At 35.2% G+C, this 25,234-nt stretch overlaps 1 protein-coding gene across 8 annotated transcripts in view; it reads left to right on the forward strand.

Annotated features, from left to right (window-relative positions):
- HSPA4L (heat shock protein family A (Hsp70) member 4 like) overlaps positions 1-25,234 on the forward strand; it is a 56,255-nt gene that overhangs the window by 25,757 nt on the left and 5,264 nt on the right. For 5 of the 8 annotated variants that reach the window (XM_081538157.1, XM_081538156.1, XM_081538158.1 and 2 more), the window contains 11 exons: positions 156-400; positions 542-618; positions 1,281-1,432; positions 1,902-2,008; positions 4,555-4,688; positions 6,492-6,691; positions 10,808-10,906; positions 12,552-12,689; positions 14,833-14,958; positions 15,249-15,356; positions 22,529-22,648. In XM_081538157.1, coding sequence (XP_081394283.1) covers positions 156-400; positions 542-618; positions 1,281-1,432; positions 1,902-2,008; positions 4,555-4,688; positions 6,492-6,691; positions 10,808-10,906; positions 12,552-12,689; positions 14,833-14,958; positions 15,249-15,356; positions 22,529-22,648 — 1,506 coding nt within the window. Of the gene's footprint in view, positions 1-155; positions 401-541; positions 619-1,280; positions 1,433-1,901; positions 2,009-4,554; positions 4,689-6,491; positions 6,692-10,807; positions 10,907-12,551; positions 12,743-14,750; positions 14,959-15,248; positions 15,381-22,487; positions 22,674-25,234 lie in introns of all 8 variants that reach the window. The other 3 variants (XR_014068147.1, XR_014068146.1, XR_014068145.1) reach the window with 3 other exon arrangements.

Genomic DNA, 25,234 nt, shown 5'->3' on the forward strand with positions numbered 1-25,234 from the left:
TTATGATAATTAATATAAGTGATTCCAAATTTGGCATGCCTGTGATTTTTGACAAGTTCTTTGGTTTTAATTTTAAAAGGTTTTTTCAGGGAAGTTTAGTTTTTGAAAGCATGTAATATTTCTGAAAATTCAGTTCTGGTTTTTCAATTAAACAGGTCTTGGCTACTACCTTTGATCCATATTTGGGTGGCAGGAACTTTGATGAGGTTTTAGTAGACTACTTCTGTGAAGAGTTCAAGACAAAATATAAGATAAATGTGAAAGAAAACTCTCGGGCCTTGTTGCGTTTATATCAGGAATGTGAAAAACTAAAGAAGCTAATGAGTGCAAATGCATCAGATCTTCCACTGAACATTGAGTGTTTCATGAATGACCTTGATGTTTCTAGTAAAATGAACAGGTACCATGTATGTTTTCAATTGAAAAGTGTTTCTTCATTTTGTGTTTGGATAGTGTCTAATTTTTTTCATTCTGTTATTTCAGAAGATATGCTCAATTTTTATAACCCCCAAATAATGAATTTTATTTCATTTTCCCACAGGGCTCATTTTGAACAATTATGTGCTTCCCTCTTAGCCAGAGTTGAACCACCATTAAAAGCAGTAATGGAACAAGCTAGTAAGTGAAAGTTACTGAACTAACCATCAAAACTGTACCATGATGTTACTTTAATGGGGTAGAAAATTGTAAAAGCAATAAAAAATTCATGGTTTTTTTTTTTTTTTTTTGAAGATTAGTATTTCTTATTTTACAGAAGGGTTTATAACTCATTCTTTATTCATAAAGCTAGGGCCACTAGACATCAGAGTTTATGAGAACTTGTCCTGGCCCATACTGTTTATATCATAAAAGTAATGCTAGTTGTATTTGAAGGTATTTTTATAAGTAAGTTTTTAAAGATTGATCAGAACTATAAGTGAGAACATGACTGCTTTTTGTTGAGGTTTTTCGTGATCAATTGAAAACTAGTTCCTATGGGGATTTGTGAGTAGAAGTTAGAAAAAATGAAGGACTCTGAACAGTTTCTTTAAAGTCCATGAGGTGCTTGTCTGTTTTGTGGTCACTTCATTATCTGGACCAAGTACAGTGCCTGATGTGTGGATAATTAACATCAATTAAATTTTGCTTTTTTTCCAAATTTATATTTTTATTTTCTTTTTGCTCTACCTTGTTTTGAGTAAATTAAAAAATTCATTTTTTAAAAAAAAGTACTTTCCAGAGTCTACTGTTCACATTTTTTATAAAGACTGTCTTAGTTTTTGAAACATTTTGTTTTCCAGACTTACAATGTGAAGACATAAGTAGTATAGAAATTGTAGGGGGAGCAACACGAATTCCTGCTGTGAAAGAGCAAATCACTAAATTCTTTCTTAAAGACATAAGTACCACATTAAATGCTGATGAAGCTGTTGCAAGAGGATGTGCATTACAGGTATGATTATTAGTCTTTTTTAAAATTTTAGAATGTATATTTTGCCAGAAATATAGTGATAGGCCGCAGAGAACTTTTTAATTTATGATCTGGTCCAACCACTCAACAATAAGCTAAAATTAAATTGAAATTATTCCTGATAAATAAAGGTTATGTCTATCCCATTTGTTTTTAAACTATCATAGGACTGTATGTCAGTAATTACACTGAAAGACATTTATTTTATGAATTCTTATGATTATTCCTATTTAAAATTATTTTTTTGAGATTAAAAAATATTTTACATCAATTTTTGAAAAGTCACAGAAAGAGTGCTCTGACACTTTAAAATTTTACCTAGTTATTACCAAAAACCCAGAATTTTTTTAAATGAAACAGTTTTATTATAACAACTTTGTTAAGCAATCATGGTAAGATGGGGTATGTTTGGTGTTTTTTGATTTAAATATGGTATCCATCTTATTTTCAGTGTGCAATTCTCTCACCAGCATTTAAAGTGCGTGAATTTTCCATAACAGACATTGTTCCCTATTCAATCACATTAAGATGGAAGACCTCTTTTGAAGATGGAACTGGGTAAGTTACTTTTAAAGCCTTGGTTAGAGCTTATCATAAATAAGAAATTGAACCTATTTTTCTAAATTAGAGGAATTTATAGTACTCTTGCCTGGAAAATCCCATGGACGGAGGAGCCTGGTAGGCTGCAGTCCATGGGGTCGTAAGAGTCGGACACGACTGAGCGACTTCACTTTCACTTTTCACTTTCGTGCATTGGAGAAGGCAATGGCAGCCCACTCCAGTGTTCTTGTCTGGAGAATCCCAGGGACGGCAGAGCCTGGTGGGCTGCCGTCTATGGGGTCACACAGAGTCGGACACGACTGAAGCGACTTAGCAGCAGCAGCATACTCTTTAAACTTGTCAAACACTTTTAAATAGTATTTTAGAAACAAGGAGAATATAAAAACATGATATATCTGTAAACCATGAATGGCATATTTTTAGTTAATATTTTATTATAGAAGTAAAACATTCTCAGTTTCAAATATAAATCACAGTATAGAAATATAAAAACTTAAAAAAAAAACCCTGTATTTGCTATACTCCAGCTCTCTTAACCCATTTTAATGAGGTAACTAATTATTGTTAACAGCTGGGTATGTATTTATCCTCCTGGAGGAGGAAATGGTAACCCATTCTAGTATTCTTGCTTGGAAAATTCCATGGATAGAGGAGCCTGGCAGGCTGCAGTCCATAGGGTCACAATGAGTTGGACATGACTGAGCACACACACATGTATCTATCCAGTCATTTTCTTTCAATATCCAAATAAAAACATGTACTTTTAAAATATTTACATGACCATGTGTATATCCATAAAAATTGCTTTTTCAAATATTTATCACCTTTCCATATCAACAGACTATAACTTTTCAAACAATTGTAGGTGCCGTAATTTAACCAGTATATTGTAAAGTCATGTTTTTCCTGTTTTAAGCAAGTGCTATTAGGACTATCTTTGTACATATCTCCTTGTTTGGTTGTGTTTGATATATCTAAGGTAACTATGTAGGACTGAAATTGAGCCAGAGGGTTATGAACATTATTTTAACTAATACTGCCAAATTATCCACTAAAAAGAATATACCAAGCTATATTCCTAATAACATTGCATGAGATAATGTATTTTAGCTTATTTTCTCCTGTATATTTAAATGTAACATTTTAATAGTAAAGACAATTAGCACTTTGTTATTTTCATTTCTGACTGTTATAAGCTAGTCTTTTTGTGCTTTGACATTAGCATTTCCTTTTCCATGAACTACCCAGCATTTAAATTGTTTACTTTCCTTCCAAAATAAAAATCTGTATTTGATACTATATTTGACTTTTTAGAAGTATAGTTTGTATAATAAAGTAAACCTGTATTTAGGTTTTGAAGTTGCTTTTAAGATTTTGTTCTGTGTTCTACACATCCCCTAGAAGTTGAAATTTTTGTGCAAATTTCAAAAATATAGATTAGCAACCTAATTGGAAGGTTTTGCCAGGATATTAAAATGGCATGTGTTAATGTCAACTTTGAGGCAAGAAATATTATTCTTTAAAGTTAACTTCAGTTAAGTGTATAAGTGATCCAAAAAAAATTATAAGAAAACACATTGGAAGTTTAAATATGTTCTAGTGACTACAAAAAAAAAGTAGAAGGTAGTGGTAGGATAGAGGAAAAGGTCCATAAAAGTGACATTTTCAAACCATGCATAATTAATAAGATGATGGTATACATAATAATAAAGAGTTTCTGGGTCACTATAAACAGTAGTTATAAGTCATTTCTGTTACACTGTTTAAAAAATAGGAATTGCTTTTGTAGCTTTTAAAGCTTCCTGTACTAGAGAAGAGAAAGTACTATGAAGGGCATTGTTATATCAACTGAAAAACTTGAAATTTTGTTTATAGATTAAAGTATTAAAGTTTATAAAGTTGATAGCTGTACTATGGTTATATTAGAGAATGTCCCTGTTAGGAAGAATACCTTTGAAAATTTGGGGGTAAAGAGCCATCATGTACGTAACACCCACAGCTTGTTCAGAAGAAAATATACACATACAATAGTGTGTGTGTGTACTCAAAATGATGAAATAAATGGGTTAAAACAGTAACAAATTTAGGTAAAAGATATACAGGTGTTTCTTATCCTTGTTTTATTTTGCATCTTTCTATGACTTTGAAATTATTTCCAATTAAAAGTATTTTTAAAGGAGCTAGAATAAAAAGGGTTACATATGATAAATGTTTTGGAAACTAATCGACAGAATTTGGGCCTCATATGTGAACAACAACAACAAAAATCCCTATAAATTGGCCTTAAAATATACCTCCTCTCAGGTAACTTTTCCCATTTTAGTAGGAGAAAATTATCTGTTACTATGACAGACATTCTAAAACTTTGAGCCATAAACCTGTCAAAATTCATTGTATGTTTATTTGTAGCAAAACCAATAATTCTTTTTCTTAACATTTGTGCAGAGGTCTTTAAAATTACTGCTTATGAATTAAAAACGAGATGGATTCTATGATTAGGTTCATAGGAAGCTCTGTTTAACTGTTTTCCCACTCCATTTTAGGGAATGCGAAGTATTCTGTAAGAACCATCCTGCCCCATTCTCAAAAGTCATTACTTTCCACAAGAAAGAACCATTTGAACTAGAAGCATTTTATACTAATTTACATGAAGTGCCTTATCCAGATCCAAGAATTGGTAAGAAAACTCCCAATTTTTTTTTTCATAAAGTTTAGCCTCTTACAGTATTTGAATCAAGGAAACAAATGAACATTTCAGCTAACCCAGCACTGGATTTTTAAACAAAGATAGTCATATTTTTTTCTAAACTTGCACTTGTTGGTGTTTAGAGTTTTATTTTTGGATAACAGCGGGTTTGAATATTTTTAATTCATTTTAACATCTATATTTAAAATGCTCTGTAATTGGCTTGAGAGCTTGGATGAGGGTTATTTTTTAATGAAAAAAACTACTCAGTAAACTTGAATATGTAGTCAGTGCTGTCAGACTGACTACATATTGTGACTTTAAACTCGTGTTCAACATACTGGCAACAACTAGAATGAGTATTACTAGTTCGACACACAGGCAACAGATAGAATGAGTATTACTGGATCAATACAAAAGTGGAACTAGGAGACTAATATCCATTTCAGCTGAATTATCTTTTTAGAAGATACAAAAAATGTATAATTTGTATCATTCAAAAGAATATAAAATTTTAAAATTTTCTATATGTGCTACTTTTATTGATATATTAATACTGTCCTCATTTTAATCTTTCAAGGACATTATTTAAAGCAGTAGAAGTAACTGTTGAAAATGGTATTAGTTTTCTAGGGCTTCTGTAACAAAGCACCACAAACGATATATTTCAACAATAGAAATGTACTGTCTCACAGTTCTGGAGGCTGGAACATTCAAACTTAAAAGGTGTTGGTGGGATCGATTCCTACTGAGGGCTGTGAGGGAAGGGTCCATTCCAGGCGTTTGTCCTTGGTTCATAGATGGCCGTCATCATGCCCATGTGTCCTTCTTCTCTTGTGTGTATCCATCTCCAAATAAGGACACCAAGTCATTGAATTAGAGCCCACCCAGTAACTTCACTTGAACTTGATTACTTTGTAAAGACCCTGTCTCCAAATAAGGTCACTTCCTGAGGTTCCCGGAGAGTAGGGTCAAGAGGGGAGGTCACAATTCAACCTATAAAAACCAGAATTTTATATACAGCTTTTCTGCCTAGTATTCTCTCTTTACCATGGATAACATTATATATTTGAGATTTTTTTCTAAAAAATAAAATACCAGATTTCTTTTCTTCTTACTGGGATCTCCCCAGAGCAGGTATCAAACCTGTGTCATCTGCATTGGCAGGTGGATTCTTTACCACTGAGCCACCAAAGAAGCCCTAAAACAGCAGATTTCTTAAAGTGAAAAAATTAATGTAAACTTAGTAGGTAGTAGTGACTGTATACCTTAGCAATTTATAGGCAAGTTCCAGGAAAAGAAAATTTAAATTGCTTTGTGAATTACCAAGATGATAATGGTTTGCACAGTTTATAACAAACAGGTAATATGTATTTGGTTTTAAAGTTCGGAAATTGAATTTTGCTATTTTGGTTTTAGTGAGGCAATATTGTAAAACTTAAAAGTGATATTGCCTTCAGTCAGATTGTCCTTGGTTAAGAGCTTTAACTCTCCTTTCTCCTGTCACTGATGACTTGGGGCAGGTTGTTTAACCTTTTGAGTCTTTTTTTTTTTTTTAATTTATTGTTAGTTGAAGGACAGTTGCTTTACAACCTTTTGCGTTTTTATTTATACCAGGTTTATTATATAAAAAAAAGGTGATGGGGGAAATGCATGCCCCACAATAATTAGAATATGATAATTTAAGATTTTTTTTTTGCCAACATCTGAAAATGATAGTAAAATTATTGAATGAATGAATTGAATGAGTTAATCTGAGGCCTGTGTTCTGATCAAAGTTGTTTTTTCCTTAAGGGAACTTTACTATTCAGAATGTTTTCCCACAATCTGATGGTGATAGTTCCAAAGTTAAGGTTAAAGTTCGTATTAATATCCATGGAATCTTCAGTGTGGCTAGTGCATCTGTAATTGAGAAGCAAAATATAGAAGGGGATCACAGTGATGTTCCTATGGAGACAGAAACTTCTTTTAAGAATGAAAGCAAAGATGATGTGGTATGTAGAAATTCTATTTTTAAAAGGCTCCTTTAATAATATATACAGTGTCTTAATTATAACTGTGTGTGTGTGTTCAGTCGCTCAGTTGTGTCTGAACAGAAAAATGTACTGTACAGTCAGTAACATTACAATAGATTCTTGATAGTTTCTTTATGAAAGAGTTAATGTGACTCTAATGTTGTATAGGCTTAGTGTCAGTGAAAGAATCTTAAGAGAAAGTGACTGTCTTCCATTACATAAAATTTTATTCTTTTTATGTATAGTATTTGTAAGTTATTTTAAAGACTTTGGTTGGATTTTTTTTCAAACCATAATTGGAGGTCTGCCCTAGATTTTTCATATATTTGTGCATGTTAAGAGTGGATTTAAACATTTTAAATTTCAAGACAGTTTCTCCCATTTTTAAAAGCTGTCTTTTTGTCTGTTTTTACTAAAAATTACTGTAAAATCTTTTCTTTCAGAATGATCAGAATTCTACCACTACCTCATTTAAGAACCGTGGCATTTTCTTCCATTTTTCTTCACATGTATTATTTTCCTATTACATCCTACCTTCCTTGAATTAAGGAGAAGGAAATATTGTCCCAATATGTTAGTAAAGATAGTCAATTTTCATAAATAAATGTAAGAGTAATAGGTTGAAAAGTTAGTTTTCTTAATTATGGTTTACAACAACTATGGTAGACATGTAAATTTAATCCATTAAGATTTAGTTTTACTAAAATTGAAAGCATTCTGTATGCTTTTCGGAATAAGTTCTTTTACAGCTGTTTAACTTCTTCACCTCTTTTTCTAAAAAGTCTCTGTGTGATGTTTTAGACCTTGAGTTTTCTCTGTGTAAGGTTAGTGAATCCTGGACACTAAAAACAAGGAGATTGTGGCACCCATTTTCTACCTCTCGCGTTTCTTTATGCTGCTTCTATTTGTATGTGGGCTTGAAATCCAGTTAGCCAGCCCTTTAGGATGACTTCTGAATGTGTACCTAAAAAACTCACCAGTGTATGAAATGCATGAATTTCTAGCATCTGCTTTGGGCACTCTGAGATTGATTTGTTTACAAGAGTGTTTTTGGCTTACTAGAGAATATTTCCAGGTACTTGGTGTTCCATATAAAGTATTTCTTGCAGTTGAGTGAGATGTTCCTGAGCCTATCTTTTGTAATTTATATAATCAAGAGACAAAAAAAAGGTAACTGACATTATGGGTCATATAGTTAGTATTGTTAGAGAGCACATTCACATGTATCATCTCCTTTTAAATCTCTACCTTAGCTGATATAACCCATGTTGAATAAATTGTAGTTTATTTCCTTATTCTTGTTTTCTATCCTGTGTACTGTCTTGCTTAGTGGTTCTCTCTAGGACTTTTTTTTTTAATTCTATATCCAGAAGTTTAAAAACTTAAGGTTTAAATACTATTATTAAGCAGTCTCTCCCTTCCCCCCTCCAAAAATGTGAGTAAATTCGAAGTAGACCCTGGAAGCTAATTATTTAAGCGTTGGAGGAGAACACAAGAGGTCAGTAAGATCATTTTTACTGTTCCCTAGTTGCTGACATTGCTGGCAGATGAAAGCTAGGTATGTATCAGTGAGCAGCAGTGGTTGTTTTTTTTTTCTTTGCACGCAAGTTAGTTTATGAGAGATTATTTTATGGCCTCATTTTTTTCATTAAAAATTAAGATATCTTCAATTTTCCTGAAAACCTGTAGCATAGATTGCCAGCTTTTCTTCAGAACAGTGAAAAGATGTCTCAGAAAATGTACACTTTTCTTCTAGGTATTTATTACTATCTGGACATATTAGGAAGGTATCACAACTTAGGCTTCATTACACAGTGAAGGATCAAAGAGACTGTCATACTAATGTACCATAATTTAACTGTTCCTCAACTGTTGACCATTTAGGTTATCTTTTTATCTATTTTTTAATTCAAAATGTCTGATTACTTATATGTACCACGTACTGTTCTAGGCACTGAAGATACAGTGGTAAGCAGGATAAAGAAGGCCTGTCACTTACATTCTAATGGAAAAGGACAGGCAAGAAGCAACAGGATATCATATAAATATAAAGGAAATTAATAGTAGGAGATGCATAGTCTAAATTAAGTAATGAGGACAGCCACCTGTGAGGAGGGAAGAGGAAAGCTAGCGTGAAAGATGAAAAGGCAGAGTAAGGAGCCAGGTGCGGTTAGGTGTCCAGACAAAGGGAATAACAAGCACAAAGGCCCTGAGGGGAGGATACCTTTTTTGTTACAAAGGTAGCTGATAATATAAGATATATAGAAAAGGGGAGAGTGACAAGAAAAAGAGATTGAGAAGGTAGATCATAGGACAGATTAGATAATAATTCTGGATTTTATTTTTAAGTACTTTTTATTTATTTGGCAAATAACTAGAAGTACCTAAATTTTGTGTTTAGATATAGCAGTGAAGAGAAAAACAGTCTCAACCCTCATGAAGCTTAAAATCAGAGAAGCCAAGTCTAGAGACACTTTCATTAACTTTCCCACTAGGCATAATATTCCTATGAACCTTCTTAAAAGTATTTTAAAAGATTACCAAATTACTCTCAGATGTACAAGTTCCCCCTTATTAATATACCTGAAATTGGGATGAATCGTGCAAATGATAATATTTTACATTCACTGTTGCCTGTGGCAATAATCATGAAAAGTTCTCATCATCTGTACATGTATGAACTTAATTATTACTCCTCATGGCATGAGTTGGCAGTTGCAACTCCTTGACATTAAATTGTATAAGGACCATTCAAGAAAGGAATGTTAGTCTCGGTTGTTGTCTGAAAATAATCTACTGATTCCTTCTATAAAATACAGAAAAAAAAATCATAAAATTTGTAGAATAGGTATCAGTGGCTTATAAGAAAACTTAGAGATGATACTGGAGCAATTTTTAAACAAATGGCTTGGCCACTAATGCTCTTGATAGCACAAAGGACAAATATGAATAGAACAATTCAGACATCATTAACTGAATTATGTGATTTAGATGAGTTGGGTTATGCACGTGAAAAAGTTTTAGAAATACCTTAACCATATTAATTGATTTATTTTTTTAGAGATAGGAATATATATAAGTATTAAATTTAAAATGCCAAGTGATAAAGTATGGCCTTAACTAGCAACATTGTTTTCTTAGTACTACATGAAATAGTTAATAATGTATCTGTTGTCTCTATCTACATTACCCCAACCCGGCACTATAACACTTTTTTCACCTCTTCTCCAACATAAGGTTGGGAAAATTACAGAGTTGGAAGGTGGTAGGGAAGTGGGGGTGGAATTTCAGTTGTTGACTTAACAAAGAACACTGCTGTAAGTTGTCTTCTAACATGTTTTTCTCTTTGGCACAAATAAGCATTAGGCAGGATAACCTTATGGACATTATATGTAATAATGCATAACTCCGTGTATATCTGAAGACCTAAATTATCCCGATTCCTGACTGCCAGACTTTCTTCCTTTTAGGAGGATAGTGGTGGGTAAGATTAAGGAAGACCAGAAAAACCTAATACTAGTGATTTTTTTGCCAAGTTAGGAGTCCGTTTTGGCAGTCTTATGGGTTAGAAGTTTGTCTTTCAGATGTAAAAGAAAACTTAAAAGTTTACATTTGATAATTAAGAGACACCTACTTTGACAGTTTTTATGTATTTGAATATTTTCCTAGATTTTAAAAATACAATTGAATTTATGTGTAATACATAAATTTTGTATCTTTTTCAGTTTATTTTCCCACATTAAGTTCTTTATGAACATTTTTTGTGTCAAGGTTAACATTCTGTTTTTTGGTCAATCTTGGTTTGTGAATTTGACTTAAGAACAATTTTCCATTTATTTGGAGTTATTTGGTCACAGGTGAAAAACAAGATTTATTCACATAGCATCAAATAGATCTTTTCATTTTACTTACTGTCAACCTAAGTATTTATATTAATAGTTACTCTCATTTCAGAAACAGTGAGCTTCTACTTTACTGTCTTCACCCATGTGAAAACAGGGTTGAACTCTAAGATGCTATTCATTACCAAAAACAGAAAAAAGAAAGAAAGAAAAAGAGACTAGAGATATTGTCAGTTACTCATTTTCTTTGCAGGATAAAATGCAGCTTGACCAAGAAGAAGGAGGTCATCAAAAATGTCATGCTGAACACACTCCAGAGGAAGAAATTGACCATACAGGAACCAAAACAAAGGTTTGTTCTACTATTACTGTGCTTAATTGCTCAGTCGTGTCTGACTCTGCAACCCCATGGATAGTAGCTTGCCAGGGTCTTCTGTCCATGGGATTTTCTAGGCAAGAATACGGGAGTGGGTTGCTGTTTCCTTCTCCAGGGGATCTTCCCAACCCAGGGGTTGAACCTGGGTCTCCTGCATTGCAAGCAGATTCTTTACCATCTGAGCCACTAAGGAAACCAGTATACTATTACTGTGGCTGTGTCTTTTTGTGTCTTTTCATTAACTTTTTTTCTCATTAAAAATCATACAATCTCAGAAAATAGAAACTAGAATAGGACAAATGAAGAAAATTTAAATTAGCAATAATGCAGCACCTCAAAATTAACCACTCTGTGGTGCATGCTGCATATCATAAAGCATTCTTAGTACAAAAATTATATTTTTGGAAGTAAAGTTTTAAAGGATAAATGACTCTATTATTAAGAGTCATTATTTTACTGAGAAAATGAGTGCTGATAGAAGGGAGAAATACCCTGTACCAACCACCCAGATGAATATGGCTGGCTACAGCTCTACACTATTATCTTTGACAGATTTTTCTAACCTGAACAGAATTTAATCTGTGATGGTTTGTATAGATTTTTTTTCCAAAGGCTGTAAAGACTTGACTTTAAATCCTAGTTTCTCAAGTAATATAAAACCTGAAACCTATTTTTCTAATTTTTTTATTTTATTCAGTGTTTTATTCAACAGCTCTATTGAGACATAATTTACATATCATGAAGTTCTCCCATTTAAGAGTGCAATTCAAAGGTTTTTAATATACTCAGTTATGTAATCATTATCACAATTTTACAACATTTTCATCACTCCAAAAAGAAGCCCTGTACTCATTAGCAGTAACTCTTTATTTCCCCCCCAACCCTCCCCCTGCCAGCCCTAGTCAGCCACTAATATTTTTGAATTATAGACTTGCCTATTCTAGTCATTTCATATAAATACAGCAATACAGTATGTGATCCTTTAATGACTGGCTTCTTTTTGCTAAGCATATTTTCAAGGTTTATCCAGGTTGTAGGATATATCAGTTCTTCATTCCCTTTTATGGTTGAGTATTACTGTATCATACAGATGGATACCATATTTATTCATTCATCAACTGATGGACACTTGGGTTTTTTCTACCTCTTGACCTTTATGAATACTGTTTTGAACAACCATATACAATTTTTATGTGGATGTATGTTTTCATTTTTCTTGGCCTCATACCCAGGAGTGGAATTGCTGGGTCATATGATATCTCTATGTTTACAATTTGAGGAACTGCCTGTTTTCCAAAATGGCTGTCATATTTTTATATCTTGTCAACAGTGTATAAGGATTCCAGTTTCTCTATATTTCACCATCTCTTATTTTCCTCTTTTTTTTTTTTTTTTTCCAAAATGGTATTTCATTGTGGTTTCAGTTTGTTTCCCAGCCCAGTATTTTTTATGTAGAAAAATTTAGTGTATACAAGAGTGTAAAATACTATCATTATTAAAATAATATTTTTAAGGTATGGTAGATAATAGTTTTGATTTTACTTTGTTTCATCAGAAATCAGTCTCTTAAATCTATTTTTAAGCTAGAGAAACTTATACTTCTCTTGCATTTCTTTTGCAGTCTGCTCTCTCAGAGAAACAAGAGCGACTGAACCAGAACATTAAAAAAGGAAAAGTCAAGAGTATTGATCTACCTATCCAGAGTAGCCTGTGTAGACAACTGGGCCAAGATCTTCTCAACAGCTACATTGAAAATGAGGTATATAAATCTGAATTGATGTTGAAATCGGTGGTAGTTATTCTGAAATTTTTGTAGAATAATTATCCCTCAAATTTAGGGAACTAGTCTGTAACTCATAATAAATTATTAAATAGGTTATTGAACTGCTTTATTTTGGAAAAAATGCTGAGCTGTATTAATGTCATGTACAGTTGTAGCTTTCACCTTAGTTATATGAAAAACATGGCTTGTCTCCACTACAGAGAAAGGCCTTTCCAACACTAATAATTCTTACCCCTGTTATTGTGTCTTAACAGTAGCACACTCAGCAGACATTGTATAGGGAAGTATTATGAGCTCCCCTCTTCAAACATGTGGTCCTTAAAGATTAAGGTTCAATTCACAATGTCTTCTTACTTCCATTTGATACTATTTTAGGAACTGTTGTCATTCTTGAAATTTTCTATACATGTTTATATGTTTCATTATACACTCTCTTGAGGAAAACATTTTGGTTTCTTTACCAATAGTTGTGTAAAAAGTTTGTTTGTTTGTTTGTTTTAATTTACATTTAGGTGGTAGTTCCTAATTTCTACAGGCTTGACCAGCAGTTTTCTTTGAAGTGCTGCATATTCTCCAACTGTTGCACATTATTCTAGGAATTTTCTCAAGAGATTTTGACTTTACAGTGTTCTCTTTCTAGTACCTACCTATATCACCTATTCATGAATTGTTAAAAGCTACATTTTATGTGAAGCAACCATTTCTAGAGATCCCGAATGATTCTGGATTTGCATTATTTGAGACTAACTTTCCCAAAGAAATGAATTGTGTGGAAGTGCAGCTATGATAAATTTTGTGTGTAAGATTTTTTCTCAAATTTTTAAAATATTTCATTTTATTTTATAATAATTTTATTGGAGTGTAGTTGCTTTACAATGTGCTAATTGTCTTACTATTTCAAATTTACAAATATCAGTGCATTGTATTATGTTTAAAATATTACGTTTTTGTGAAAGTACAAATATTTATTACAGTGTTCAGATTCTTTCTTGGCTTTTGTTTTAACAATAATTTTTACTAACATCTTTAAATACTTTGATATCCTCTTTAATCTTCAAACCTATGAAATCTAAGTACTGTTAGAGATCTGTATTTAAAAGATGAGGAAACTGGCAGAAGTAGACTGAATCACCCAAGTTCAGCAAGTAACCTTTGTTTTGGAACCCAGTAGTCTGTCTCCAAAGTGCAGGATCACAACCACTATACTGTATCACTTATCAAAGCTAACATTTATTCAGTACCAGTTATGTGTCAGGCACTGTCCTGAATACTTTATATGAATATGTCAATCTTATTAACAGGCATACAAGATATATAGAAGTATGCTCTCTAGGATAAGAAAACTGAGGCGTAGGTTAGGCAATTTTGCTGCAATTTCAAAGCTAATAAATGGGAAACCTAGGATTTGAACACTAACATACATTAGTCTATTTAAAAAAAAAAAGTTTTTAATTGACACTATCTTTTCTGAAACTTTTTCATCACCCCAAACAGAAAATCTAACCACTAATAACTCACCATTCCTCCCTTCCCCAACCCCTAAGAAACTAATCTACTTTCTGTCTCTTTGAATTTGTATTAGATAACTCATATAAATGTAATCATACAATATTTATTCTTTGTGTCTGGATTATTTCACTGAGCATAATGTTTTCAAGGTTCATCAAATTTGTAACGTGTCAGAACTTTCTTTTTATAGTAGAATAACATTCCATTTTGTATATATACATTTTATTTGTCCATTCACAGGTTAAAGGACAAATGAGTTGTTTCCACCTTTTGCTTCTTGTAAATAATGCTGCAGTGAACATTGGGTAACAAATAACTTTGAGTTCCTGCTTTCAGTTCTTTAATTATATGTCTAGGAGTGAAACTGCTGGGTCACATTGTAATTCTTTAGCTTCTTTAGGAGCCACCAAAGTTTTACCCAAGAGGGACATTATTGAACATTCCCAACAGCAATGTACAAGGGTTTCAAATTCCACAAATAATCACCAACACTTATTTTCCATTTCTTGATTATACTCATCTGAGTAGGTGTGAAGTGATATTTCATTATAGTTTTGGTTTTTATTTCCCTAGTGTTTTCATGGCAACTAATGTAAAACTTTTTGAATAGGGGAAGATGATAATGCAGGATAAGTTAGAGAAAGAAAGAAATGATGCAAAGAATGCTGTTGAAGAATATGTATATGATTTTAGAGACAAGCTTGGCACCGTCTATGAAAAATTCATCACTCAAGAAGTAAGTCCAAGTTTTGTAGTTTTTTATTAGAATTATTTAAATGTTTGCTTCAGCATGCTAATATAAATAAATATTGCAAATGTGTTTTTGTTGTCAGTCTTTTTTTAGCACATTTAGGAATGGTTCTTAGTTATTTTTCCGAATTTCAGAAGTCTAGTGAAAACATGTTTATAAATAAGAAACCAGAAAAAAATTAATTTTTTATATTTGAAAAACATTTTGTCCTTGCTTGATGACTTTTATTTCTAAGGAGAGTATTTTCAATCAATATCTCTTAACTGTATAACTAGGACTTGAATAAACTGTCTGCAATATTGGAAGACACAGAAAATTGGCTTTATGAAGAAGGAGAGGACCAACCTAAACAAGTATATGTGGATAAGCTTCAAGAATTAAAGGTAAACTTTTTAAAGTCCATATTAGTGTTGAAAAGGACATTAAATTGTCCTCAAAATTATGGTGTAAGAACACAGTGTATGTGTTTAATTAATACATAAGAAATTTCTAAGACACATATGTGTAACAGGAAATGCTCCCTTTTCGTTTAGGAGGTGAGGATTGCTACATGATAATTGAAATTAAATAATGCATAATCATTCTTGTCTATTATACTCAGATACTCAGATATGAAAATTTAGCAAATGTTCAGTTCAGTCGCTCAGTCGTGTCTCACTCTTTGCAACCCCATGGACTGCAGCACACCAGGCTTCCCTGTCCATCACCAACTCCCCGAGCTTGCTCAAACTCATGTCTATCAAGTCAGTGATGCCATCCAACCATCTCATCCTCTGTCATCTTCTTCTCCTCCTGCCTTCAGTCTTTCCCAGCATCAGGGTCTTTTCCAGTGACTGAGTTCTTCGCATCAGGTGGCCAAAGTATTGGAGTTTCAGCTTCAACATCAGTCCTTCCGATGAATGTTCAGAGCTGATCTCCTTTAGGATGGACTGGATGGATCTCCTTGCAGTCCAAGGGACTCTCAAGAGTCTTCTCCAACACCACAGTTCAAAAGCATCAATTCTTTGGTGCTCAGCTCTTTATGGTCCAACTCCCCGAAAAGTAAAGTCTCTCACTGTTATCATTGTTTTCCCCATCTATTTGCCATGAAGTGATGGGACTGGATGCCGTGATTATAGTTTTTTGAATGTTGAGTTTTAAGTCAACTTTTTCACTCTCCTCTTTCACTTTCATCAAGAGGCTCTTTAGTTCTTCACTTTCTGCCATAAGGATGGTGCCATCTGCGTATCTGAGGTTATTGATATTCTCCTGGCAATCTTGATTCCAGCTTGTGCTTCATCCAGCCTGGCATTTAGCAAGATATACTCTGAATATATGTTAAATACTCTGCATATATGTAAAATAAGCAGGGTGATAACATACAACCTTGATGTGCTCCTTTCCCGATTTGGAACCAGTCTGTTGTTCCATGTCCAGTTCTACTGTTGCTTCTTGACTTGCATACAGATTTCTCAGGAGGCAGGTCAGGTGGTCTGGTATTTCCATCTCTTTCAGAATTTTCCACAGTTTGTTGTGATCCACACAGTCAAAGGCTTTGGCATAGTCAATAAAGCAGAAATAGATGTTTTTTCTGGAACTCCCTTGCTTTTTTGATAATCCAGCAGATGTTGGCAATTTGATCTCCAGTTCCTCTGGCTTTTCTAAATCCAGCTTGAACATCTGGAAGTTCTCAGTTCACATTTTATTGAAGCCTGGTTTAGAGAATTATGAGCATTACTTTGCAAGCGTGTGAGATGAGTGCATTGCCTTTCTTTGGGATTAGAATGAAAACTGACCTTTTCCAGTCCTGTGGCCACTGCTGAGTTTTCCAAATTTGCTGGCATGTTGAGAGCAAAACCTTAACAGCATCATCTTTTAGGATTTGAAATAGCTCAACTAGAATTCTATCACCTCCACTAGCTTTGTTCCTAGTGATGCTTCCTAAGGCCCACTTGACTTCACATTCCAGGATGTCTGGTTCTAGGTGAGTGATCAAACCACTGTGGTTATCTGGGTCATGAAGATCTTTTTTGTACAGTTCTTCTGTGTATTCTTGCTACCTCTTCTTAATATCTTCTGCTTCTGTCAGGTCCATACCGTTTCTGTCCTTTATTGAGCCCATCTGTGCATGAAATGTTCCCTTGATGGCTCTGATTTCTTGAAGAGATCTCTAGTCTTTCCTATTCTGTTGTTTTCCTCTATTTGTTTGCACTGATCACTGAGGAAGGCTTTCTTATCTCTCTATGCTATTCTTTGGAACTGTACATTCAAATGGGTATATCTTTCTTTTTCTCATTTGCCTTTCGCTTGTCTTCTTTTCTCAGCTATTTGTAAGGCCTCCTCAGACAATCATTTTGCCTTTTTTGCATTTCTTTTTCTTGGGGATGGTCTTGATCCCTGCCTCCTGTACAATGTCATGAGCCTCCATCCATAGTTCTTCAGGCACTCTGTCTATCAGATCTAATCCCTTGAATCTATTTGTCACTTCCACTGTATAATCATTAAGGGATTTTAGATCATACCTGAATGGTCTAGTGGTTTTCCCTACTTTCTTCAATATAAGTCTGAATTTGGCAATAAGGAGTTCATGATCTGTGCCACAGTCTGCTCCCAGTCTTGTTTTTGCTGACTGTATAGAGCTTCTCCATCTTTGGCTACAAAGAATATAATCAATTTGATTTCGGTATTGACCATCTGGTGATGTCTATGTGTAGAGTCATCTCTTGTGTTGTTGGAAGAGGGTGTTTGCTATGACCATTCCATTCTCTTGGCAAAACTCTGTTAGCCTTTGCCCGGCTTCATTTTGTACTCCACGGCCAAATTTGCCTATTACTCCGGATATCTCTTGACTTCCTATTTTTGCATTCCAGTCCCCTATAATCTTTTTGGGTGTTAGTTCTAAAAAGTCTTGTAGGTCTTCATGGAACCTTTCAACTTCAGCTTCTTCAGCATTACTGGTTGGGGCATAGACTTGGATTACTGTGATATTGAATGATTTGCCTTGGAAATGAATAGAGATTGTTCTGTTGTTTTTGAAATTGTACTCAAGAACTGCATTTCGGACTCTTTTGTTGACTATGAGGGCTATTCCATTTCTTCTAAGGGAATCTTGCTCACAGTAGTAGATATAATGGTCATCTGAGTTAAATTCACCCATTCCAGTCTTTTAGTTCACTGGTTCCTAAAATGTTATTCACTCTTCCTGTCTCCCATTGACCACTTCCAATTAGCACGTTAATATCACTGTTATAAAAGCCATGATTTCTGATGTGTCATTATGAAGTGATTTGTCAACCTGACCCTTTATCCATTAGAGGAGTCACTTTTGCTCTGCTTCTCTCCCCCTTAACTGCTCTGATTTTGAGGAGTTAACACACTGCTCTTTTGTATGTTCACACTACTGGGGACACCAAGCCTACAAAGAACTTCAAAAATAGTACCCCTGCTATTCAATGTCCTTTTAAAAAAGAAATAAGGAGATGTGTCCACCAGGTCCCCTTTTTCTAGGTCAGTGGTCTGATTTAAGAAAAAAACACTATTACCCTTTTCCTCCTGCTTGCCACCCAGCCCTCACCTCCCTTCCTGGGGGGGGAAAAAAAAACTTCAAAAGTTTGGAAGTTTAGATTGGAAGGATGACAGGAAATTTTAGTCTTTCCATCTTAGTGAGGATCATAGCTTTAATGTGCACATGAATAACCTGGGGCCTTTACTAAAATGCAAAAAATTCAGTATATCTAAGTTGGGCCCATGATTCTGCATTTTTTATAAGCTTCCAAGAGATTCTGATGCTGCTGGTCCCTGAACCATTCTTTGAGTAGTGAGTAAATACACATATGCTAAGTGATGACATTAATAAAGACTTCTAGAGTATGGGGAGGGAGAAGGCAATGGCACCCCACTCCAGTGTTCTTGCCTGGAGAATCCCAGGGACGGGGGAGCCTGGTGGGCTGCCGTCTGTGTGGTCGCACAGAGTCGGACACGACTGAAGCGACTTAGCAGCAGCAGCAGAGTATGGAGAAAGGCAGCCGTTTAGTGATGGGGAGGTTGAGGTGCAAAAGAATTTATGTAACTTGAAAGCAAAGAAAATAAATGTACCACATCTTCTCTATCCATTTATCTGTTGATGGACATCTAGGTTGTTTCCGTGTCCTGGCTGTTGCAAATTGTGCTGCAATGTATATTGGGGTACATGTAAAAAAAAATTGTTTAAAGGTTATTATCTTGCCAATAAATTACTTCCAAAGGGAATAATTAAAAAGCAACTTGAAAGCCTACGCTTATGAAAGCAAAACTAAGCTTTACCATATTTTATCCTCTTGTTGTTTTTTACTCCCCATCTCCTTGAAAGGAATATATATATATAAATTGGGCTGGAGGAACAAGCCAGACAGCTGAGGCCAATAGAAATAACTGAAAATCCCAGCAGCTCCAAGAATGTATTATTTTGCTTCCAATATATACATAACCATAGAAATGAATGTTACAGAAGTTTTCATGGGCTTTACTATTTTTATAAGATGGCTTTTATAATTTACTCCCCTTTCAAAAACATTTACAATTAAAAGCACAATGTAAATAGACTAAATGCAGTATGATATCCTGGAAAAGAAAAAGATGAAATCCAAATAATCTGGAGTTCAGTCAATATTTAATAGTAATACACGAGTGTTGGTTTCTTGGTTTTGACAAATGTTCCATGATGGTATAAGACGCTAACATTAGAGAAAAGCAATAAAAGGTGCTTGGCTCACCATTGTTTCCTTTGTAACTTTTCTGAAAACCTAAAATTGCTCTAAAATAAGCTGATTTTTATTTACGTATGTAAAGAATTTGGAAGAAAATACTTATCTTTTTTCTAATGCATTCCCCTCCTCACAGTTACAGAGGCTGTTTTAAAATTTAGACACTCTCTAATTCCATGCACCTGGGGTGAGGGGCCAAAGGGCTTTCTCGTTTTTAAGCACTATACTTAAAATACATATACTAATCTAATGAATAAATATGACATAAATAATAGTCGATAGGTATTAAATACCAGGAAATCTCAATAACCATGTTGCATGTACAGAGTTATATGCATTATAAATATTTGAAACCAAGTTTCAAATACATTATTTCTGGATGCAGTATAGTTCTTATGGTTTTCTTAGTAGTTTTAAACTTTTAACACCCAACTTTAAAGAAACTAACATTCTTTGGATTTGAGAGGAATCAAAAGGTAATCTTAATGAGTGAGAGGAGGGAATAAGGTATAGACACCCCTGTGTAGGATTGAATAAGCACATAACCACTGGAACTCATTTCCATGTAGGAAAATAAGAGGGGACAGATTTTGATTTGACTACCTTTCTTTCCTATTCATCTTCCTGTATTTGTTGTCATTCATTTGCTAAATTGTGTCTGACTCTTTGTGACCTTAGGAACTGCAGCACACCAGGCTCCTCTAGTGTGCTGCAATAGAATGGGAAAGACTAGAGATCTCTTCAAGAAAATTAGAGATACCAAGGGAACATTTCATGCAAAGATGGGCTCAATAAAGGACAGAAATGGTAGGGACCTAACAGAAGCAGAAAGATATTAAGAAGAGGTGGCAAGAATACACAGAAGAACTGTACAAAAAAGATCTTCACGACCCAGATAATTAACCATGGTGTGATCACTCACCTAGAGCCAGATATCCTGGAATGTGAAGTCAAGTGGGCCTTAGAAAGCATCACTAGGAACAAAGCTAGTGGAGGTGATAGAATTCTAGTTGAGCTATTTCAAATCCTAAAAGATGATGCTGTGAAAGTGCTGCACTCGATATGCCAGCAAATTTGGAAAACTCAGCAGTGGCCACAGGACTGGAAAAGGTCAGTTTTCATTACAATCCCTAAGAAAGGCAATGCCAAAGAATGCTCAAACTACTGCACAATTGCACTCATCTCACACGCTAGCAAAGTAATGCTCAAACTTCTCCAAGTCAGGCTTCAATAATATGTGAACCGTGAACTTCCAGATGTTCAAGCTGCTTTTAGAAAAGGCAGAGGAACCAGAGATCAAATTGCCAATATCCACTGGATCATCAAAAAAGCAAGCAAGTTCCAGAAAGACATCTATTTCTGCTTTATTGGCTATGCCAAAGCATAGTGTGGATCACAATAAACTCTGGAAAATTCTTCAAGAGATGGGAATACCAGATCACCTGACCTGCCTCTTGAGAAATCTGTATGCAGGTCAGGAAGCAACATTTAGAACTGAACATGGAACAACAGACTGGTTCCAGATAGGAAAAGGAGTACATATAGGCTGTATATTGTCACCCTGCTTATTTAACTTATATGCAGAGTACATCATGAGAAATGCTGGGCTGGATGAAGCACAAGCTGGAATCAAGATTGTCTGGAGAAATATCAATAACCTCAGATATGCAGATGACAACACTGTTATGGCAGAAAGCGAAGTAGAAATAAAGACCTCTTGATGAAAGTGAAAGAGGAGAGTGAAAAAGTTGGCTTAAAACCACATTCAGAAAACTAAGATCATGGCATCCAGTCCCATTACTTCACGGCAAATAGATGGAGAAACAGTGGAAACAGTGGCAGACTTCATTTTTGGGGGCTCCAAAATCACTGCAGATGGTGACTGCATCCATGAAATAAAAAGACGCTTACTCCTTGGAAGGAAAGTTACGACCAACCTAGATAGGATATTAAAAAGCAGAGACATTACTTTGCCAACAAAGGTCTGTCTAGTCAAGGCTATGGTTTTTCCAGTAGTCCTGTATGGATGTGAGAGTTGGACTATAAAGAAAGCTGAGCACCAAAGAATTGATGCTTTAGAACTGTGGTGTTGGAGAAGACTCTTGAGAGTCCCTTGGATTGCAAGGAGATCCAGTCAGTCCATCCTAAAGGGAATCAGTCCTGAATGTTCTTTGGAAGGACTGATGCTGAAGCTGAAACTCCAATACTTTGGCCACCTGATGCGACGAGCTGACTCATTGGAAAAGACCCTGATGCTGGGAAAAATTGAAGGCAGGAGGAGAAGGGGACGACAGAGGATGAGATGGTTGGATGGTGTCACCGACTCAATGGAGATGAATTTGAGTAAACTCCGGGAGTTGGTAATGGACTGGGAGGCCTGGCATGCTGCAGTCCATGGGGTCACAAAGAGTTGGACATGACTGAGCGACTGGACTTAACTGAGGCTCATCTGTCTTCTGCTATCTCCCAGAGTTTGCTCCAATTCACATCCATTGCCAGGTTCCTATTCAGTGTTGTTCTTTTCCGCATTGGACTTTACTTTCACCACCAAGCACATCCACAACTGAGCACTGTTTCTTCTTTGGCCCAGCAACTTCATTCTTCCCAGAGCTATGAGTAAAATTGCCCTCTGCTCTTCCCCAGTAGCATATTGGATACCTTCCAACCTGGGGGGAGGAGGGACTTATCTTCCAGTGTCATATCTTTTTGCCTTTTCATACTGTTCATAGGATTCTCAAGGCAAGAATAGTAGAGTGGGTTGCCATTACCTCCTCCAGTGGACCGCAATAAAAGTTGTTTTGTTAATAACTTTTTCTTTCTAAAAAACTTAACAGAAATATGGCCAGCCTATTCAAATAAGGTACATGGAACATGAAGAAAGACCAAAAGCTTTAAACGACTTGGGAAAAAAGATCCAACTTGTCATGAAAGTGATAGAAGCATACAGAAACAAGGTATTAAAACTCATAATGTAAATTGGTGGTAATGGTAATGTGTGTGATACGCAGAGAGAATGGGGTAAATCTTAAAAGTTCTCAACTGCAGAGGTATAGCAGTTGTTGCTACCAAAGTGGAGTTATGTGGTTTTAATCTTTTAGACTTCCCTTAATTAATCCACTGAACAAATTCATTGTTTTCTTCTAAGGATTTCATTATTGCTACAGTGAAAAAGAGGTTTTGTTGAACCTTTTTTTACTGGCATCTTTGAAACTGGACTCTGCTAGCATTCATTTTGTCCCTTGGCGCCTCATTCTTTTGGTTGCTCTTGGTTTTCCAGTCTTTTGCTTATCTGTAACTCCCATGTCCTTTATATTTTTGTATCTGTGCCCAGATCTGTCTTACTACCCTTATTAGCCTTTCCACTGTTTTTTAGCCTCAAATATTTAGTTACATAAAAGTTACCTGCATTTGGATGTAACAGTAAGATTTGACAAAATTAAGCTGATTTTTTTTTCTCCTCTAAAGGAGAGGTTAGCAAACTTTTTCTTTAAATGAACAAATCACATTTTAGGCTCTGCAGGCCTACTATATATACTCAACTTGGCTGTTGTAGTGCAAGAGCAAATACACGGTGTGTAAACGAATGGGCATGGTATAGTATTCAAAAATAACTTTATTAAACTCAGCAGGTTTAATTTTCCCTGCAAGACAAGTTTTTCTGTGTGTATGCTCAGTCATGTGACCCTTTGTGACCCTGTGGACTGTGACCCGCCAGGCTCCTCTGTCCATGGGATTTCCCCAGCAAGAATACTGGAGCAGGTTGCCATTTCCTCCTCCAGGGGATCTGCCTGATCCAGGGATCGAACCCATCTCCTGCATCTTCTACACTGCAGGCAGATTCTTTACCAATGAGCCACCAGGGAGCCCCCAAGTTTGCTGATTCCTATTTTAAATATTCACCATAATTCCCCCAGATTTTATCACTGATGTTAAAACTGCATCAGTGGGCTGGAGAGACCAGCACCAAAGATTGAGGGAGGGCATTATCATAGTTTACATTTATCAAGCACTTACTAAATTTTGAGCACTTTGCATGGATTATCTCCATGCAAGAATGTTATTTTATAGGAAAATAGCAGTGCTTAATCAACTTGTGAAGTAGTGATGTAGTCAGGATAAAATCTAAGCAGTCTAAAGTCAACATACAAACCCTTAACAACTACACTGTTTTTCATTACACTGTGGGAAAGGTGGTTACTTATTTTAGAAATAAAAGATTTGTACATTTTTTAAGATAGAGTGCAGTCCACCCAACCTAAAGGAATAATCCAGGTACCAATTGTGAATGTGCCTGCCAACATCAGTGTCCATACAGGTACAAATAGAATGTAGGGATAATGGAAAAGTAAGAAGGAACAAGCGGTCGAATAGAAACACCAAGAATATTTCAAATCTGGAATTGGAGGGTCTATTTATTATTATTACAACCTAGTGTTTGCTATGCTGTCAAAAGCTTCCTCAAGATGCAGGTTTAAACTATTATTCAGAGCAAGGCAAGACTTCACTTATGATCAAGAATCTTGAGTTTATTATGTTCCATGCTCTCTTCAAGGTGCTGGAACTACAGCATCAAAGAAAACATTGAACTTATTTCTAACATGCTTGTGGGAAAAGATAGACAATAATGGGTTACTGAAGTCAGATGGTGATAAGAGCTGTGGGAAAAGTAAGAGACTGCCAGAGGTGGAGATTTGAAAATTAAAGGAGCTGAGGGAGTGTTCAAGGTGTATAATAATTAATAAGAAAAATGTTCTAAAAAAAGTTGGGGGGGGGCGGCAGGGCAGGAAGCAAAATCTCAAGGAGAGAAAGTGTTGGAATAACAGCAAGGAAGCCAAGGGGACTCACAACAGTAGGGGTGGGGTTATTAGTTCCCAGATCATGCAGGGCCCAGGGGCCATTATAAAAGCTTGGTTTTTACCCTGAAAGGAGTCCATTGGAGGCTTCTGAGCAGCATGACTTAAGACTAGAAGCAGAGAGACTAGTTAAATCATTAGAATAGCGCAAGCAAGAAGTGATGGAACCCTAAGCCTGGATAGAGAAAGGGGAAGAAGTGGCTGGATTTCTGCTGCATATATTTTGAAGGCAGAGCTGATCATTTTTATGTAGATAAAACAGAAAGGAGTCAGAATAACTCTTAAGGATTTTTGGCCTGTAAAGATAAAGTTAATTACTGAGATGAGCAAAACTTGGAAGAGTAGGTAGGGAGGTAATCATGAATTTGAAACACAGGTAAGTTGTTTCAAACTTTACAAATAATAATTCAAGTTGGAAGTTGGATAGAGTTTGGAGTTCAGGGAAGATGTTCAGGCTAGAGATTTTTTAAAAGCATGTAGATGGACATATGAATGGGGAGGAGATCCTCTTTGTGTATGTTGCATCGTCACGTTCTTGTTTTGAGACCACCAGTCTGAATCATGACTTCTTAGATTGTCTTCTACACGTGACAGCTGCAGGTGTCTTTTTCAGACAATTTTATTTTTTATTTCTCCTTATCAACAACTTAATCAGTCTGCTGTAGAGTCAGAATTTTCTGTCTAACT

This window comes from Giraffa tippelskirchi, chromosome 11, assembly GCF_054371585.1.
Source record: "Giraffa tippelskirchi isolate mGirTip1 chromosome 11, T2T-mGirTip1v1.2.pri, whole genome shotgun sequence".
In the NCBI taxonomy this organism is placed as follows: domain Eukaryota; kingdom Metazoa; phylum Chordata; class Mammalia; order Artiodactyla; family Giraffidae; genus Giraffa; species Giraffa tippelskirchi.